This window comes from Macaca fascicularis, chromosome 19, assembly GCF_037993035.2.
Source record: "Macaca fascicularis isolate 582-1 chromosome 19, T2T-MFA8v1.1".
Lineage (NCBI taxonomy): Eukaryota > Metazoa > Chordata > Mammalia > Primates > Cercopithecidae > Macaca > Macaca fascicularis.
This window is the reverse complement of record NC_088393.1, coordinates 62,485,798-62,505,171: the sequence shown is the minus strand read 5'-3', so window position 1 is coordinate 62,505,171 and position 19,374 is coordinate 62,485,798. Positions and strand designations below refer to the sequence as shown.

The 19,374-nt window shown below is 49.3% G+C and overlaps 1 protein-coding gene across 1 annotated transcript; it reads right to left on the bottom strand.

Moving 5' to 3' along the window:
• Positions 1 to 3,843: 3,843 nt before the first annotated feature.
• On the bottom strand, positions 3,844 to 8,136 carry LOC102143631 (leukocyte immunoglobulin-like receptor subfamily A member 2). Its single transcript, XM_045380742.3, is given in 10 exon segments — positions 3,844 to 4,071; positions 4,074 to 4,181; positions 4,331 to 4,381; positions 5,351 to 5,653; positions 5,897 to 6,193; positions 6,419 to 6,721; positions 6,868 to 7,152; positions 7,338 to 7,373; positions 7,536 to 7,617; positions 8,009 to 8,136. Coding segments are annotated over 10 exon segments (1,551 nt in total). The 5' UTR covers positions 8,012 to 8,136; the 3' UTR covers positions 3,844 to 3,988.
• Positions 8,137 to 19,374: the final 11,238 nt, after the last annotated feature.

Below are 19,374 nucleotides of genomic sequence, written 5' to 3'. Positions count from 1 at the left end.
TGGACCTCAAGGATGTGCTTCCACATAGCAGCATGTTCTTCAGATGAACAAGGAGACACTGGGTGTTCTATCCAAGACGTTAACCTAAAACAAAAACAAAAATAAACCCCTAGAGAATATGTCTCGGTAGAGTTGTTTCTTGGGATACACAGGGAATTCGTTTCAGTATTCCCTACATGTACCAAAACCTGATGTACCAAAGCGACTGACAGAGCTGCTTAGAAACAGAGTTCCCTGGTTCCAGAGGTTCAAAGCCAGAGTTGCTGTCAGTCCATTGGAGGAGATGCTGTTGCTGGGCAAGTGTTCTCTTAAGAGCATCTTATCCGAATTCCTGACGTCCTAAAGAATATCTAGTGATAAACCTTGTCAAAGCAGGAGATGAGTGAAGGACATGGAAGAGTTTCTTGTAGCATTTTTTAAAAGTCCTTAGAAACAGTTCTTATCTGAGACCTGGAAGCATGAGCCTCCTCTCCTTCAGGTCTTCCTGGCCCTGTGGGGTCTGAGTTTGACCAAAGTCATCTCATCCTTGCACCTGTGAATTTCCTATTGGGTGTCTGCAGTGAAGGGAGTGGGTTACAAAGTTTAACCTGAGAGTTTTAGGAATTTGGTTCAGGGATGGCTTGTTTCTACCTCTTTAGCAAAAGGGTTAATTTTTCAATGTTTTCTAGAAAAAACCTGAAGTGCTTTATCAGTACCTGGGAATGCTCAGGACCTCAGCTTGGGTTCACTCCTGCAGGTGGAAACATGCACCTGTCCAACCCACAGAGCAGTCATGGCGCTTTGTCTCTCTCTCAGAACAAAGAAAGAAGTGGAGGAGACCGTCGGACCCTAGAGAGACTGGCTCCGCCTCTTCTGTGTTTGTGGACAGATGCTGGGATAGCTCCCCTCAGTAACCCGGGCCACACTCAGCACTAAGCCACCTTCCCGGGTGGACAGGACACAAACTCACTTTATCATTGCTGGACCGGGCATCTCTCATACATGTGTGTGAGGCTCACATGGGCCCTGATGTATTGGGCACAGCACGGAGCTGATTCTTAGCTTGGGAGTGTGGACACCACAGGACATGAGCGGCCACAGCAGTGCCCCCCATCAATTTTCATTGCTGAGTCAGTCCTGGGAGAAAACCTGAATAGAAGATCAATTGTGTAAGAGAAAATCACCCAAAAGGAATAAAAGTCAAACAGTCTATTAGAGAAAAAACAGGTAATTATAGAAATGAATTACAAAGATATTTTGAGGTGAAAAATAGTAAATTATATTAACACATTTAGAAATAATTTCATCCAGAACAAGACACAGCTGAAATGATAAATATTATATTGGTGTAGAATATTTACTAAAATTTTCAGAAGTCATCAGAGCAACTTTAGAAATGAAAAAATAGAAAACATAATCAATGCACACAAGAAACAGAATGAGAAGGGTAAAGAGATATCTCTCTATGGATCACACTTTCAGAATGAAAGAAATAAGGAGTATGTTAGTAAAACTTGCAAAGAAAACAGTTGATGTTTTTACAGAAATGAACAAAGAGCATGAGCTTAACACGCACAAATTTATAAATAAAATTAATGTCTTGACCATGGTAGAATGAAAGATATCTAGAATAAATAAAAAGTAATTTTAAAACTACAGGAGAAAATGAAAATTATTCTCAAATGAATGACAAGCATGTTGGGACTGAATTTCCCAAAAGTAAAAAGTGGTGGAAAAAATGACCAGGGGATTAGGCTCAATTTGGGTGAATGGGAAGAGCAGACTTGTGCCTCTCTCCTTAAGAGGAATCAAAATGGTGAGTAAATACCGAAACGCCAAGTGGATCTTCTCAGAGAGCACCCTGGGGCTCACCAGAGAAACACGGGGACATGGAAAGCACAGAGGAGAAAAGCCCAGAGTCGGGAGAGCCTCCTAACAAGAGGAGGGGGTGAGTGAGTGACAGGCCCCCTAACACAAAAAAGGGATGAGTGTGTTAGTCAAGGTTCTCTAGAGGGACAGAACTAACCTAAAGCCTTTTGATTTGTGATGCTGGGATGACGTTTTCCTCATTTACGTCTTTCGTTATTTCTTTGAGCAGTATTTTTAAATTGTCAGTGTATATGTATTGCATCTCTTTGGTTAGATGTATTTCATTTCTTTTCTTTTTCTTCTTTTTCTTTTTTTTCTTTTTCTTTTCTTTTTTTTTTTTTTTTTTTTTTTTTTGAGACTGAGTCTCACTCTGTTGCCCAGGCTGGAGTGCAATGGCACGATCTCAGATCACTGCAACCTCCACCTCCCAGGTTCAAGCAATTCTCCTGCCTCAACCTCCCGAGTAGCTGGGATTACAGGCACGTGCCACCACCATGCCTACCTAATTTTTGTATTTGGTTAAATGTATTTCTATGCGTTTTTTAAAATATAAATTCCCTTGTTCCCCTAATATACATGTTAAAATTCTGAGACCCATTAGCTATAAATGTGAACATAGTTGGAAATAGAGTCTTTGCAAATGCATTTAAGGTATGATCAAGGGATCATAACGAATTAGGATGGGTCCTACTCTGATCTGACTGGTGTCATAATCTGAAGAAGAGAAGAGACACACAGAGAAGAATGGATGTGAAAACAGAGGTACCCAGGTAGACGTAGGCACTGAGAAGATGGAGGCAGAAATTGCCGCTATGCTGCCCCAAGTCAAGGAGTGTCTGGACCAGCAGAAAATAGGACAAGTCATTTAAGAATTATTCCATCAACTGGGCGCGGTGGATCACGCCTGCAATCCCAACACTTTAGGATGCCAAGGCGGCAAATCACCTGAGGTCAGGAGTTCAAGATCAACCTGACTAACATGCTGAAACTCTGTCTCTAGTAAAAATAGAAAAGTTAGCCGGGCATGGTGGCACACACCTGTAGTCCAGTTACTTGGGAGGCAGAGGCGGGAGAATTGCTTGAACCCGGGACCCGGAGGTAGCAGTGAGCTGAGATTCCACCATTGCACTCTAACCTGGGTGACGATAGTGAAACTCTGTCTCCAAAAAAAAAGAATTCTTCCGTCGAAACTGCATAGTTCTGGTAACACTTTTCTTATGTTGTACTTAGATTTTTAAGTGAGCCGTGTTATCCCTCACATCAGATATTAACACGTTTGTCTTTTGTGGATATGCTAGGATAACAGTGTCAGAATTTCATTTGACCTGTGCCGTAACACTGAAGCCGAAGTAATCATTGCCTCTGAATTAGAAAGACTGTAGGTAGATGCATGAGCTCTCAGTGGGATGTGCCACAGGCGCCTGGTGCTCATTACTGAAGACAGCTCTGTCCCTTGATTCCCACCCCTACATTCAGTGAGAACCTATTGGCACCTTGATTGGGGCCATGAAAAAAAACTTTATGTCACAGAAACTGGTAGATACCATTAATAATAGCATTTGAAAGACGTCTTTTTCAGAATCAGCATAGCTGTGGTGTCACTTGAAATGTGTGAGTGATGATTCCAAGTGGTGATATTTCAGGAGAAATTACACAGATAGCACCTAAGAAAGAGGGAAGGGCTCCTAGGGTCCAGGGAGGGCGTTAAGTCTTCAGGGTGGATTTATGTTTTCCTGGTTGGAATCTGATCTCCTGTTGTCGATTTAGTTGGTGGTTCAGGTTTGGATCTCTGAACTGAAGAGATGGCGACTCGGTAAGGGACATCAAGGAGTGTGACAATGAAGAATAAGGAAGACGGTGTTACATGCCGTGGACCAGAGCACGCAGGTGTGCGGAGGTGTGGACCCAACGATGCCATGTGGGATGGAGCCTCATGTCTGGGGATGGGAAAGAAAGGGGGATCCAGTCAAGGAAAGTCAACATTCATAGACAAAAAAATGTGTCACAGTTTAATGATCTTCTAGGAATCACCCCAGACAGTTTCCCTGCACTCAGATATGGATTCCTGTCTCTAGAAGTGACCAGCAGAGAGTTCAGATAACGTAGGTCCTAGATTGTCCTCCAGAACTTCCTGGGATCATCAGATCTGTCCCTGAGGCTCCACCACTCTGAAGGATGCATTGTCATCTCTGCTGTTCACCGGCCGGCTGCATCTTGGGGGCTTCTCTGGCTGTGCTGAGCCTCAAATAGCAGAATCCCGAGGACCACCAGGACCAAGCCAGCCACGCCCATGCGGATGAGATTCTCCACTGTGTAATCCTGTGGGTGTTGGCCTAGGGGTGGTGGACAAAGAGGTCACAGAGGTCACGGCAGGTCAGAATCACCCCGGGACCCCTGGATGTCCACCCAGGGCACCCACCTCCCCTGGACAGTCCCTGACCCTCTGTGCCAGCCCCATAACCGAGAGCATCTCCTCACTCACCAGTCTTGGAGTCTGTCTGGTTTTGTGATGGGCTGAGGGTCTCAGCTGCTCCTGAGAATCAAAACAGTGGAGAAGAGCCCTGAGGCTAGCCTCGCTCCTGGGCTCTGCATTCTTCTCTTCCCCTGTGTCTATTGACATGAGTTTTATGGAGTTCCTCAGAAACCCTTCCTCTGCTGTAGCAGGGTTCCCTCCAGTCTCCTCATTAATTATGTCAGACTTCCTGTGCCCTACAAATCCAAGCTCAGCTCCTGAGTCATTTGGGAGAGTTTACCTGCACCCCAGGAGCTCAGCATCTATAAGGAAAGTGGTCCCCAGTCCAGAAATAACCGAGACCTTGGGTGCTCTCTGTGCATCCTGGGACTTTGTGTGCTCTCTGAGCCCTAACAGGCTGCAAAGAGCAGGTGCAGGACCACAGAAGCCAATGCCCCCAGAGATAAGAGTCATGGCTCCTGGGAATCCTGCTCATCAATGCCGAACTTCAGACACCTCCCTCCCCTCTGACCACCACGGAGGGAACACCTGTCCCAACCCTGGAGTGCCAGGAAGCCACGAGGACCACACCCTACTGTCCACCCTCCCCTCTGCTGCCCTGAATCAGACCCTGAATATTGGAGGTAGCACTGAAACGAGACTGGAAACTTCTCCTGAGATGGGAGTGGCTGTTTTTCTCATGCATGGGGTCAGGACTTAGAGGTTGGGACCCCCAGAGGCTCTGATTCTGAGGTGGAGACATCAGGAGGGGAGCGGGTGGGGCCTCCGTCTTCCACCCTCAGTCTTATCTCATCTCTGAGGTTCACCCCCGTCTCCTCCCAGCCCTCCCTGTTCTTTACCCTACTGAGACTTCAGGGGTGGGAGCCAGGGGTGGGAGGTCCCGTCTATTTCCAGCCTCCCATGGGCTGGACCCTCCCCTGTGGACCCTCCCCCTTCACTCCCCTCTTTCATTATTGTCCCAGAGCTCTGCCGGGGGCAGGGCCTGAGCTGAGCCTTTGAGCTCAGAGAGGACAGGGTCAGGGCCCTCACCTGAGACCACGAGCTCCAGGGGGTCACTGGGGTGAGACAGCAGGTAGGGGTTGAAGCTGAGTGAGCTGTAGCACCTGTAGGTCCCCGCGTGGGCTGAGGTCACAGGACCCATGGGGAATTCAGCCTGGTGCTGCTGAGCTTGGTGCTCTGATCTCAGACGCAGCGGGGGATGGGCTGCCCCCTCCTTGGTCAGAAGGAAAGTGTGGAACTGCCCCCGTGACTGACACAGCAGGGTCACGTTCTCTCCTGAGGCCACCGTGGGGCCCGGCTGCACCGAGAGGGAGACCGTGTCATAGAACTGTCCTGGAGAGAAGAAGGATGGGTGAGGGGCTCCCACCTTGTTCTGAGCTGACACCTCTCCAGGCCTCTCTCTGGGACCCTCAGTCTCTCTGTCTCTGAGTCACCCCATCCCGCTCATACCCTCTCTCTGTCTGTGTCTCCCTCCCTTGGGACCCCCGCCCCTCATCCTGGCCATCAACACCTGGGCTCCCCCAGCAGGGCCTGAGCAGAACCTGGGTCCCTGACTGAACCCACAGGGCTCCTCACCTGAGATCAGGATGTCCAGGGGGTCACTGGGGGCCGACCACTCGGAGGAGAGGTTGTGTGCACTGTAGCATCTGTACTGGCCCCCGTGGGAGCGGCTCACAGGGCCCAGGGTGAAGTTGGCCTGGGAGAGCCCAGCCTGGGGTTGCCGGCCAGGGCGCTGGAGGAATTCACGTTCTCCCTCCTTGTATAGAACAAATCTGTCATAGCCGGCATCAGAGCCACACTGGAGGGTCAGCTTATCCCCAGGGGCCACGACAGGACCCGGCTGCACTGACAGTGACGGCTTCTTAGAAACACCTGGGAAAAGGTGGTCACGGTTTCCAGGAGCGACCCTCAGGCTTCCCCACAAACCCTCCCTCTCCCCCTGGGCCTCACCACTGCTGATCTTCCTGTGTCTCTGGCCCCAGGAGCCCTGAGCCCTCTGGTCCCAACATCATCCCACCTGGCGCTGCCCTGAGACGCGGCTCCTCCCCACCTGCCCGGAGACTCAGGGAACTCCAGGCAATGCTGTGAATTTCTCACCTGGGACCAGGAGCTCCAGGAGATCACTGGGTAAAGACCACACATAGGGAGAGCGTGAGTCATAACCATAGCACCGGTACGACCACCTGCGACTCGGGCTCACGGGGACCACGGAGAAGACGGCCCAGGACCAGCCACGGGCATGGAAGTGGGAGTTGAGACGTTGTGGGTGTTCATCTTCTCCTTCCTTACACAGAATGAAGCCACCAAATGCCACCTGTGAGTCACACTGGAGGGACACATTTCCTCCTGAGGCCACCACAGGGCTGGGCAGGGCTGAGAGGGTGGGTTTGCTGTAGGCTCCTGGGAGAGAAGGCGGCACCGTGTTAAATGGGTTCCCACCTCCTGCATCATCCCCAGGGCTGGGCTGTGAGAGGGAGACACCCCTGAGAGCCGACGCCCTTCCTGAGGACAGAGCCTGGGGCTGGGACCCCTGAGTGTCCTCTCACCTGTCACCACCAGCTCCAGGGGTTCGCTGAGCTCTGATGAGTGATTGCGGCTGTAATACTGACAGCGATACCGCCCTGCGTGTTCCGAGGTGATGGATGCAATGGGGAAATAGCCCTTCTTGACAAGCTCTCGTTGTATCCGTCTAACCCAGGATGCTGGGTTTTTTTCTCTATATAGATGGTACTCCTGAACCTGAAGGCTCCCCTGACACCTGAGGGTCACAGGACTCCCCTGGGTGATGACAGAGCCTGGCTCAGCCCAGAGAGTGGGCTTGGGAAGGGTCCCTGGAAGGAAACCAGAGATCGGATTCTAAGTCATTTCCCACCCAACAGATCTCAGCTCTTGACGGCAGGACCCTCCAGACGCCCCCATCAGCCCAGATCTGCTCATCCCCGTCCCCAGCTGCACGGGGGTGGCCCCTTGTCCCCAGTGAGGAGGAGGGACCTGGGACAGCTGGGGACAGACTCACCTGCCTGCACGTGGGTCCTGGAGCCCAGACTCAGCCCTGGAAGAGAGTTCCCTGTGAGAGATTTGCCCCTGAAGCCTGAGCAGGTCCTCCCCTCCCCGGGATCTTTGTGAGCCCCTGGGGTCTCCTTATGCACCAGAGTTTGGCTGTGGGGTGAGGCCCCTCCTAGGTTAGAATCTCCCCTCCCTCTTCAAATCTCACCGAGACAGATCAGGACCATGAGGATGGGGGTCATGGCATCTCCTCCCACTGCCCTGCTGTGCGGATGGATGTGGCCTCGGTGCTGGCGGGACAGAGACACACAGGGTGTGGACACTCAGAGGCTGGGCCCTTCTTGTCAAGGGATTTTGTCATCTGCAGCCACACAGGAAGCGGAACTGCCCTCCCCAGGAACCTGGCTGTCATTCCTTTAGGTCTGAGGTTGGGGCAGGCACCAGGCCCTCTGCAGACATTTCAGACAGAAATGGGGTCTTTCCTGACCCCCAGCCACTGTCTGTCTGGTTTATCCTCATCTCCTTGAGACCTGGGATATAGCAGCAAATAGAACTGGTGCTTCCTGTATCTGCCCTTCCAGATGAGGGTGAACAGGGGCTTCCCCTTCCTTCTCACAGCCTCCCCCAAGGTCTTCCTTCCCCCTCAGCCCGTCCATCGGCTCAGCGTCGCGGGTTCCTTACCATAGCAGTCGTCTCTCCGGCCCTGGAGATGCTTCAGGGAAGATGCAGGTCCACGCTGCAGGCAGACCCAGGTCAGCAGAGACGCACCTGACACCGGGCTGTGCAGCCCAGGCTGAGCTGCGTGTGGCAGTGAGCACAGAGGAGAAATGCTGGGTCTACCGTGGTGGCTCACGCCTGGAATCCCAGCACTTCAGGAGGCTGAGACGGGAGGATGGCTTGAGGCCAGGAGCTTCAGATTACCCTCGGCCAAATAGCAAGACCTTGTCTGTAAAAAAAAAAAAAAAAAAAAAAAAAAAAGCAAAAAAATTAGCCAGGCATGGCAGCTCACACCTCTAGTCCCAGCTACTCAGGAGGCTGAGGTGGGAGGATCACTTGGGCCTGGGAGGCGGAGGCTGCAGGGAGCTGTGATCACCCCTCGGCAATCCAGCCTCGGTGACAGAGTGAGACCCCGTCTCAAAAGGGAAAATGCAGGGAATAAATAGAATAAAACATATTTGTTCTGTTTCTTGAGTGTGTGTTTCCTTCCTACCAAACAGTCCCTCCCTTGTACTTCCCCTTTTTTCTTCATTGCAACATCACCCACCCCCCTGGGAATGAGGCTCTGAGTCGGTCCTGCCTCCTCAGTGCCCCTTGTGTCCTTGGCCGTCCCTCGGCACCTCCGTCCACGTTCAGGATTTTCAGAACAGTTTTTTAGGTCTGTAATCTGATTCTGGGGGAAGGGAGCTGATTTGTGTTTAATTCCTGATTATCATCCAGGGTTTATGTGACCTTAGACATTAATGTCACCTCTGAGCCTGTTGTCATGAACCCCACTCATCACAGTGGCTGTGGGGTCAGTGGTGCCCAGGACACGGGAGGCTCAGCCATGGTGAATTTCCAGACTAGTTCAGACCGGAGGGTGGGACAGGAGAGGATCCTGGTCCAGACCATTCAGACCGGAGGGTGGGACGGGAGAGGATCCCGGTGTCCGGTTCCACAGTCAAGGAGGATGTTTGACGCCCCCACTCAAAAGCCGACATCGGCTCCAAATACCAAGAAATGCTCCTTGTGACACGTCTGAAATATGCAGATCACCACAGCCACAGGCACAGAAAGAGAAAGAAAAGTTCCCATCATTGAGATGCGTCCCCATCAATGAACAGAGTTCAAAGCTGAGTGGCCACAGGTGTCCGGGACCACCCAGGGTCACTAGGGTGGAGGTTCCCACCTCCGTGTGGGACAGAAGAGGAACCCCGGGTCCTCCCAGGCAGGGAGGGGTCAGGGCTCTGGGTGGGGCTGGAAGCTGTGGCTTCCCCTCCCCTGTGTGTGTGGACAGGCGCTGGGGGGTCTCTGCTCACTCACTGGAGTCCACACTCAGCTCTCAGCCCCTCCCCTGTGTGTGAGAAACAGATTCAGTCCACGGTGCTCAGATATGGGCGTCTGCCCCACAGGTGAGTGTGAGGCTGGCGTTGGTCCCATCCCTGCTGGGCACAGTCTTGAGCTGACGCTAAGTTTGGGAGAGTGGGGCAGGAGCAGCGGCAACAATCCCCTTCATCAGGCTGATGCCTGGACAGCCCTGGGAGAAACCTTTTATGAAAGGCCAGGTGCGTGGGAGGAGAGCCGCCCCACAGGAATGACAACCATATGAGGGAAAAATAGGCAGTTGTTGAAATGCATTAGACAGATATCATGGAGTGAGTTCAAGACCAGCCTGGCCAAGACGGTGAAACCCCATCTCTGCTAAAAATAGAAAAATTAGCCTGGCATGGTGGCAGGGGCCGGTAACCCCAGCTACTCAGGAGGCTGAGCCAGAGAATTGCTTGAACCTGGGAAGTGGAGGTTGCAGTGAGCTGAGATCACACCACTGCACTCCGACAGAGTGAGACTCCGCCTCCAAAAAAAAGACTAATGATCAAGCAGTTCAGAGGGTCAATATTATCAGATGCTTCAGAGAATTCCAGGCTGAGAAATAACAATAAAAGCCAAGCTAATTTTTCCAAAGATTTAACTAGTTTTATATCTGCACCATACATTTCAGTTCACCTTTCAAGTGTCTTCATAAAATCAATTAACTAAAATTAATCCATTAAATATAAATTAGAATAAAATACACTGAAGCTTTTTTTTTTAATTATACTTTAAGTTCTAGGGTCATGTGCGCAACATGCAGGTTTGTTACATACGTATACATGTGCCATGTTGGTGTGCTGCACCCATTAACTCATCATTTACATTAGGTGTATCTCCTAATGCCATCCATCCCCTCACCCACCTCCCCACAATAGACCCCAGTGTGTGATGTTCCCCGCCCTGTGTCCAAGTGATCTCATTGTTCAATTCCCACCTGTGAGTGAGAACATGCAGTGTTTGGTTTTCTGTTCTTACAATACTTTGCTGAGAATGATGGTTTCCAGCTGCATCCATGTCCCTACAAAGGACACCAGCTCATCCTTTTTTATGGCTGCATAGCATTCCATGGTGTATCTGTGCCACACCCCTGGTGGGGAGACAGGGATGCAGCCCACCCCAGTGTGGACGTAGCAAGCCCAGGCTGGGCTCTCCCAGGCCACCTTACCCCCTGGGCCCTGTGAGTCACTCACCCACGAGATTGTATGAGTGTGTGTGCATGTTGTATGTGTGCATGTGTGTGCATGTGAGATTGTATGTGTGCATGTTGTATGTGCAAGTGTGTGAGATTTTGTGTGTGCATGTGTGTGAGTGTGAGGTTGTATGAGTGTGTGTGCATGTTGTGTGTGTGTGTGACTGTGTGTATGAGTGTGCATGTGCATATCTGTATGTGTGTGCATGTGTGATTGTGTGTGTATGTGAGTGTGAGATTGCATGAGTGTGTGTAAGTGTGCATGCTGTGTGTGCATATGTGTGTGTGTGTGATTGTGTGTATGAGTGTGCATGTGCGTGTGTGTGTATGCGTGTGTGTGTGCATGTGTGTAGACGGCATGGCACAGATGGTCACGAGAGGTGCCTGGCTCTTCCACCACGTCACCGTGTTGTTGGGGAAACGCTGAGTCGAGGGCTCTCCGACAGCCAGCAGCAGCCTCCGAGATTCTGTAAAACCCTGCCCAGCCCCTCTCTGCTCAGGGCCAGGCAGCCTGGGCTGTGCCAGTGCCAAGGCCCTTGGATACATCCCCAGACTGCCTGGAAAAAAGATGTCCACTGGCGGGAAGAGACAGACAACGTTGGGTCCTAGCGACATAGCGCCCTGCAGCTTTAGTTCTTTAAAGGACATTCTGGTCCTGGCCGGGCGCGGTGGCTCAAGCCTGTAATCCCAGCACTTTGGGAGGCCGAGGCGGGCGGATCACGAGGTCAGGAGATCGAGACCATCCTGGCTAACACGGTGAACCCCGTCTCTACTAAAAAATACAAAAAGCGGCCAGGCGCGGTGGCTCAAGCCTGTAATCCCAGCACTTTGGGAGGCCGAGACTGGTGGATCACGAGGTCAGGAGATCGAGACCATCCTGGCTAACACGGTGAAACCCCGTCTCTACTAAAAAATACAAAAAACTAGCCGGGCGAGGTGGTGGGTGTCTGTAGTCCCAGCTACTCGGGAGGCTGAGGCAGGAGAATGGCGTAGACCTGGGAGGCGGAGCTTGCAGTGAGCTGAGATCCGGCCACTGCACTCCAGCCTGGGTGACAGAGCGAGACTCCATCTCAAAAAAATAAATAAATAAAAATAAAAAAAATAAAGGACATTCTGGTCCTGTGGAGGATGGGACGGCCCTACGCAGGACCAGGACCCTCTGCTGTCCTCTCACCGCAGACCCGCACCCTGTCCCTTGTCCCTCAGAGTCAGGACGTGAGTGGGTGGGCATCTCTCAGTAGAGCCTGAGCTGCGGACGTGGACACAGCAGAGTCCACTGAGCATCATCAAACTGACGACCAGAATGAGTGACTGAGGCAAAAGTCTCAATCAACGGAGGCTTCTTCTTCTTCTTCTTCTTTTTATTATTATTATTTGAGATGGAGTTTCACTGTTGTTGCCCAGGCTGGAGTGTAACGGCGCGATCTTGGCTCACTGCAACCTCCGCCTCGGGGAGTAATCCCAGCACTTTGGGAGATGAGGTGAGCAGATCACCTGAGGTCAGGAGTTCAAGACCAGCCTGGCCAACATAGTGAAACCCTGTCCCTAATAAAAGTACAAAAATTAGTCAGGCGCAGTGGCTCACACCTGTAATCCCAGCACTTTGGGAGGCCGAGGCGGGTGGATCACTTGAGGTCAGGAGTTCAAGACCAGCCTGGCCAGCATGGTGAAACCCCATCTCTACTAAAAATACAAAAATTAGCTGGGCGTGGTGGCACATGCCTGTAATCCCAGGTACTCGGGAGGCTGAGGCAGGAGAATCGCTTGAATCTGGGATGCGGAGGTTACAACGAGCCGAGATTGTGCCAATGCGCTCCAGCCTGGGCAACAGAACGAGAGTCTGTCTCAGATAAACAACAACAACAACAACAACAAACCCAAAACATTACAAGCACCCATTATCCCAAATCTTCTTAGCAGATTCTCACAGCGCACCTTAGAGCTGGGGAGTAACCCAGCTTTTAAAGTTGAGATCATTGAGCCTCCACCCACTGAGGCTGGACTCCCAGACTCAGCGTTTTGTGAAGAGTTGTGGTTATGATTCCAGCACAGCCACGCACCTGGCTCCAAAGCCTGCACGGCCACAGCTGCAGCATTCCCCTGCCCTGGCCGCGTTTGTAGACAGCACTCCAGGTGAAGAGTGCCTACAGCCAGGGCGGAAGCCCTGTTGGGTCAGGACCACCGTCGCTCCATCAGAGTTCACCAGCAGCAACACCATGGACGCGCTCTCATTGCTGAAGTCCAGCCGCGATCGTGGGCAGACGCTTCTCAGCTTGTGTGAGCCCTGGGATTCCTGAGGTGGTTGCTTTGGAGCCTTTAGTCCAGCTTCTCCCTTGTTCCTGGGGAATGGTTGACCCCATGCCCTAACTCTGTCATTCTGGAAGTTGGAAGTTTCTACTTCACACAGTTAAAGATAAATTCTCTAAATATATAAACACCATGGCCCAATTCTTCTGGCAAAAACAAACAAGCACGCACACCCACAAACATCTTTCCAGACACGTAAGCAAAATCTGCAATTACACGCTCCTCGCATGTTTATGCAGTGTAACCTTCATTTCCGGCAGGTCCTTGCTCCTGTGTTTCTCTGGGAGGCTTAAGGCAACATAAATTTATTCTCTCAGCGTTGTGAAGCTAAAAATCAAGGTGATGGCAGGGCCAGGGCCAGCGCTCTCTCTGGAGGCTGTCAGGGAGAACCCTCCCTTGCCCTTTCCAGCTCTGGGTGGCTGTTGACATTCCCTGTGGCTCCTTCAGACGGAGAGATTAACCGATGAACAGATCCACAGGAATACAGGTAAATAGGTAGGCAGGGAGGATAAATCAATGACTGAATTCACAAACTCTGCAGTATTTGACATGTCAGATTCCATGATTTTTCCTGTTTTCCAGCTAAGTTCCATGAGACCTGTAGACAGATTTATTGGTACAATTTAGTTGAGATAAGTTATCTGCCAGGAGGTGATGGATGGAGCTACAATATAATTACATATTTGACTAAGCGGCTCTTTAACTTGTAATTAAACCCTTTCAAAAATTTTTTTAAAAAAATGCATGTTAGACATTAAAATGACCATCTGATTCCTAAGCTGAGTTATAAGGTTGTTGAAAGAGAAGTGGATACAGGAATCCCAGGACATCACAAGGAGAGGCTGCTGGAAAGAAAACAGCTCTGAAAGAATGTATCGTATCTCTTTTAGGTCTTCAGAGTCTACGACGCTTTTGAGAGCATTTGTTGACAATATTTTTGCTGACGATGTTAATAACCTGTTAAAAGGTTATCCTTAGGAGAGATACTGAAGAAGTGGGTCTCCATATTCAAATGACCCAAAGAAACCCCAAGAGGAAGATTATTCATTAAAGTGGTATTTAGCATAATGCCGTTGAACCTGACTATATCTAGAAGACACACACACACACACGCACACAAACTCAACCCGATGCACAACTAGTAAACAGCAAGCTCAACTTTCATGTGGTTTTACACTTCAATGCAGAACCAGAGGTGTTTGTGGAAGGGATCTCTGTGGGTTTCCTGTGAATGCAGAGAAGGAACAGCTGTGTGTGTGTGTAATGAGCACTGTAATTTCTAAAAATATAACTCACTGTAGGCAAGGTATTTGAAGACTCACTGTCATTACAAAATGTTCCCAAATCTGGTGGCTCACACCTGTAGTCCCAGCACTTTGGGAGGCTGAGGCGGACAGATCACGAGATCAGGAGATCGAGACCATCTTGGCTAACACGGTGAAACCACATCTCTACTAAAAATACAGAAAATTAGCCCGGCGTGGTGGCGGGCGCCTGTGGTCCCAGCTACTCGGGAGGCTGAGGCAGGAGAATGGCGTGAACCCGGGAGGCAGAGCTTGCAGTGAGCCGAGATCGTGGCACCGCACTCCAGCCTGGGCGACAGAGCGAGACTCCATCTCAAAAAAAAAAAAAAAAAAGTTCCCCGATCTGCCTCTAATGATTAAACATGACTGAAGTCCTAGATTTGCACACACACTTCCCTGAAGCTTAGCATCACTCAGAGTTGCGAAGAGGCACGTCAGGTAACCTGGGCGATTCACAGTGCGTGGTGGGCCTGAGACTAAGCTCAGGTATCTAAGCAGACTTAAATTAGGAACTTCGTCCTTCTTGCACAGGAAATTATGGTTTGGATGCTCAAATATTCTAAGTCAGAGAATGGGAAAGGAAAAAAAATGGGAAAATCGTCATGATTTTTTTTTCATTTTTTTAATAATACTTTAAGTTCTAGGGTTAAGAAAATGTGGCACATATACACTATGGAATACCATGCAGTCGTGATATTTTTAAAAGTTAAAAATATCAACTCATTTTCTTTTTAAAAAATAATGCAAGCTAGTAAACCACAAAAAAAGCTCAACATAAAATAAAAGCAACCATCATGACTTGTATTTACTGAGTTGGTGGATAAGCAAGAATTAGGACCTGGCTCTGGGTAGCTGGGAATGGAGGTGCTGAGAAGAGAGGTGCACCTCGCCCACGGTCACCCCTGTCGTGCTCTGAACACCTGACGCTCCAGACTGGACCTGGCAGAAGAGACGCTGACGGAGAACCCCTGGATCACAGAGCAGCATGGTGACCAGAAACAGAACAGGAGACTCATCCGTCCTCAGAAGTGATTCACATGCAGCACGTGCCCTGGCCCACGTCCACAATCCAGAAACAGAACCAGAGACTCATCTGCCAGATGAATGTCCAAGGGGCTGCTCGGGGAAAGGCACTGAGGCTGTTCTGGGAAATATCAGGGGAACCCACCCCCCGTAGTTAACATGGGTTCTTTTCTATTTCCCTAAGCGTCTCAGCTGGTCTGAGAAATCAATGGAAAGAGTAAAAGAGAGAGAAATTTTAAAGTTGGGTGTCTGGGGGGAGACATCGCATGTCGGCAGGTTCTGTGACGCTCCCCGAGCCATAAAACCAGCAAGTTTTTATTAGCAATTTTCAAAAGGGGAGGGAGTGGGTCACAGAGATCACATCCTTCACAAGGTAATAAAATATCATAAAGCAAATGGAGGCAGGGTGAGATCACAGGACCACAGGACGGGGTGAAATTAAAATTGCTAATGAAGTTTCGGGCACACATTATCATTGATAACATTTTATCAGGAGACAGGGTTTGAGAGAAGACAACCTGTCTGACCAAAATTTATTAGGTGGGAATTCCCTCCTCCTAGTAAGCCTGGGAGCGCTACAGGAGACTGGGGTTTATTTCATCCCTTCGGCTTCAACCATAAAAGACAGCCGCCTCCAAGGGCCATTCATAGACCTACCTTCAGGGCGCATTCTCTTTCTCAGGGATGTTCCTTGCTGAGAAAAACAATTCAGCAATATTTCTCCTATTTGCCTTTGAAAGAAGAGAAATATGGCTCTGTTCCATCCGGCTCACCGGCAGTCAGAGTCCAAAGTCTTATCTCCCTTGTTCCCTGAACATTGCTGTTATCCTGTTCTTTTTTCAAGGTGCCCAGATTTCATATTGTTCAAACACATATGCTCTACAAACAATTTGTGCAGTTAACGCAATCATCACAGGGTCCTGAGGCGACATAGATCCTCCTTATTTTACAAAGAAGATGACGGGATTAAGAGATTAAAGACAGGCATAGGAAATTACAAGGGTATTGATTGGGGAAGTGATAAGTGTCCACGAAATCTTCACAATTTATGTTCAGAGATTGCAGCAAAGACAGGTGTAAGAAATTATAAAAGTATTAATTTGGGGAACTAATAAATGTCCATGAAATCTTCACAATTTATGTTCTTCTGCCGTGACTTCAGTCGGTCCCTCCATTCGGGGTCCCCGACTTCCTGCAACAGGGAAACAAGTGAGATGCATGTGCACTGCGATCTCTATATGTGGCTCTTATGTGATGGGACAGAAGCTGATTGGTGTTGCTGCCTCAAGGTTGTCAGTGCCCTTGACTGGAGGACAAACACCAACCACACCATCCCTGGATGGACAGACAGGTATAAAGACACAGAGTATACAGGGGTTCTGCAGGAAGCATCTGCAGTTCACCTGGTTCAACAACCCCAGTTGCCCCACAGTTGAGACCAGCCTGGTTGGTATCATGCAGGTGACTAAGCCTTAAGAAATGTTGAAACTGGGCCAGGCACGGTGGCTCACGCCTGTAATCCCAGCACTTTGGGAGGCCGAGGTGGGTGGATCATAAGGTCAGGAGTTCAAGACCAGCCTGGCCAACATGGTGAAACCCCAGCTCTACTTAAAAAATACAAAAATTAGTCCAGCATGGTGGCATGCACCTGTAATCCCAGCTACTCAGGAGGCTGATAGAGGAGAATTGCCTGAACCCAGGAGGTAGAGGTTGCAGTGAGCTGAGATTGGGCCACGCACTCCAGCCTGGCAATAGAGCGAGACTCTGTCTCAAAAAAAAAAAAAAAAAAAAAGTTAAAATTGAATCTGGAAGTCATCATTCTCAGCAAACTAACACAGGGACAGAAAACCAAACACCACATGTTCTCACTCATAAGTGGGAGGTGAACAATGAGAACACATGGACACAGGGAGGGGAACATCACAGACCCGGGCCTGTCAGGGGGTGAAGGGAAAGGGGAGAGGGAGCATTAGGACAAATAGCTAATGCATGCAGGGCTTAAAACCTACATGACAGGTTGAAGTGTGCAGCAAACCACCATGGTACGTGTATACCTATGCAACAAACCTGTACGTTCTGCACATGTAGCCCAGAACTTAACGTAAAATAAATAAATAAGAGTACGACATGGGAGTTTTGAGAGAACTATTAATTTTTTGGTTATCTCAAATTTAAACCTGTCAAATGTTTGTCAAGAATTTGAAGTATTCAAAAACTAAAAGTAAAGACAGTAAACATAAAATCAAAAGGAAGTATAAAGGAACACGGAAAAATGGACAAACCAGGAGAGTAAGTGCAAACAGGCTGGGCATGGTGGCTCACGCCTGTAATCCCAGCACTTTGGGAGGCCGAGGCGGGCAAATCACGAGGTCAGGAGTTCAAGACCAGCCTGGCCAACAGTGTGAAACCCCCTATCTAGTAAAAATACAAAAATTAGCCGGGCATGGTGATACACACCTGTAATCCCAGACACTCAGGAGGCTGAGGCGGGAGAATCACTTGAACCCAGGAGGCGGAGGTTGCAGTGAACTAAGATAGCGCCATTGCACTCCAGCCTGGGCAACAAGAGCGAAACTCCATCCCCCCACCCCACAAAAAATGTTCGAACAATTCTCGTCCCAAATAATTATGAAATTTATAATTTCTCAGGGCACGTAAAGTTTCTTGATAGAAAGGAAAATGAAGAGCAAAACCCTCTTATGCATAGAAAGTTGGTTGATTCATTTTTCCACCAGATAAATGTTGAAGCCACACTAACTATGAAGTGTAGGAACATAGAATACTTGAATTATCTAATCAGGTCCCATTTATCATTGGTTGTAAATCACTTTTAAAAATGCTCACTTTTGACCAGGGCTTGGTGGCTCATGCCTGTAATCCCAGCACTTTGTAAGGCCGAGGTGGGTTGATCACCTGAGGTCAGGAGTTCGAGACCAGCCTGGCCAACATGGTGAAATCTCGTCTCTACTAAAAATACAAAGAGTAGCCAAGTGTGGTGATGGGTGCCTGTAATCTCAGTTACTTGGGAAGCTGAGGCAGGAGAATCACTTGAACCCGGGAGGTGGAGGTTGCAGTGAGCTGAGATCATGTCCCTGTACTCCAGCCTGGGCCACCAAGAGAGACTCCGAAAAAATATATATATGTTTATACCACTCGCTTTCTGTTATTTTTGAGAGGATGGTTTACATCGTGGAAGCAAAATTAAATTCATTTCTGGCTCGCATAGTTTCCCTTTAGCATCAGTTGACTCTGCGGCATAACCGTCCCGTGTGCAGAGGCTCAGAGAGAAGACAGTTTTTGGTCTTTTACTTTTACCCAGCATATCAAAATGAGATTGCTGCAGGACCAACCTAGCTGTAGAATATGCAATAGTAAGTGTAGGGCCATCATGCAAATAGCCAGGCTGGGAGTGTGCCTGCCATTCACCCTCACATCCACTAACCAGCATTTGTCTCTTAGCCCACATATCCCAGACAGTGGAGGAAGCATGATCCTCCCTTTGGCCCAGGGAGACAGAGAAACTATTTCTGGGTAACATTAGAGGATCTCTGATGTTTGCTCCATGCTCTGCTCCCTGGAAGGGTTGAGTGTCCTCATCCCTCACCAGACCTGAGTTGCTGATACCTCCTATGGGCAGGATCCTTGGAGGATTGCTTGAGTCCCAGAGGTTAATCAGACTCAGTTCTGCCTCAAAAAGCTCACAGTCCCATCCTGGCCAACATGGTGAAACCCCATCTGTACTAAAAACGCAAAAATTAGCCAGGCATGGTGGCACGCACCTGTAGTCCCAGCTACTCGGGAGGCTGAGGCAAGAGAATCTCTTGAACCTGGGAGGCGGAGGTTGCAGTGAGCCGAGGTCACGCCACTGCACTCCAGCCTGGAGACAGAGTGAGACTCCGTCAAAAAAACAAAAACAGAAACAAAAAACAAAACAAACAAACAAAAAAAACCCTTTGTCTTCACCTCTTTGTCGGAGTTTTGAGAGAACTACTAATTTTTTGGTTATCTCAAATTTAGACCTGTCAAATGCTTGTCAAGAATTTGAAGTATTCAAAAACTGAAAGTAAATACAGTAAACATAAAATCGAAAGCAAGTATAAAGGAACATGGAAAATGGACAAACCGGGAGAGTAAGTGCAGGCAGGCCAGGTGCG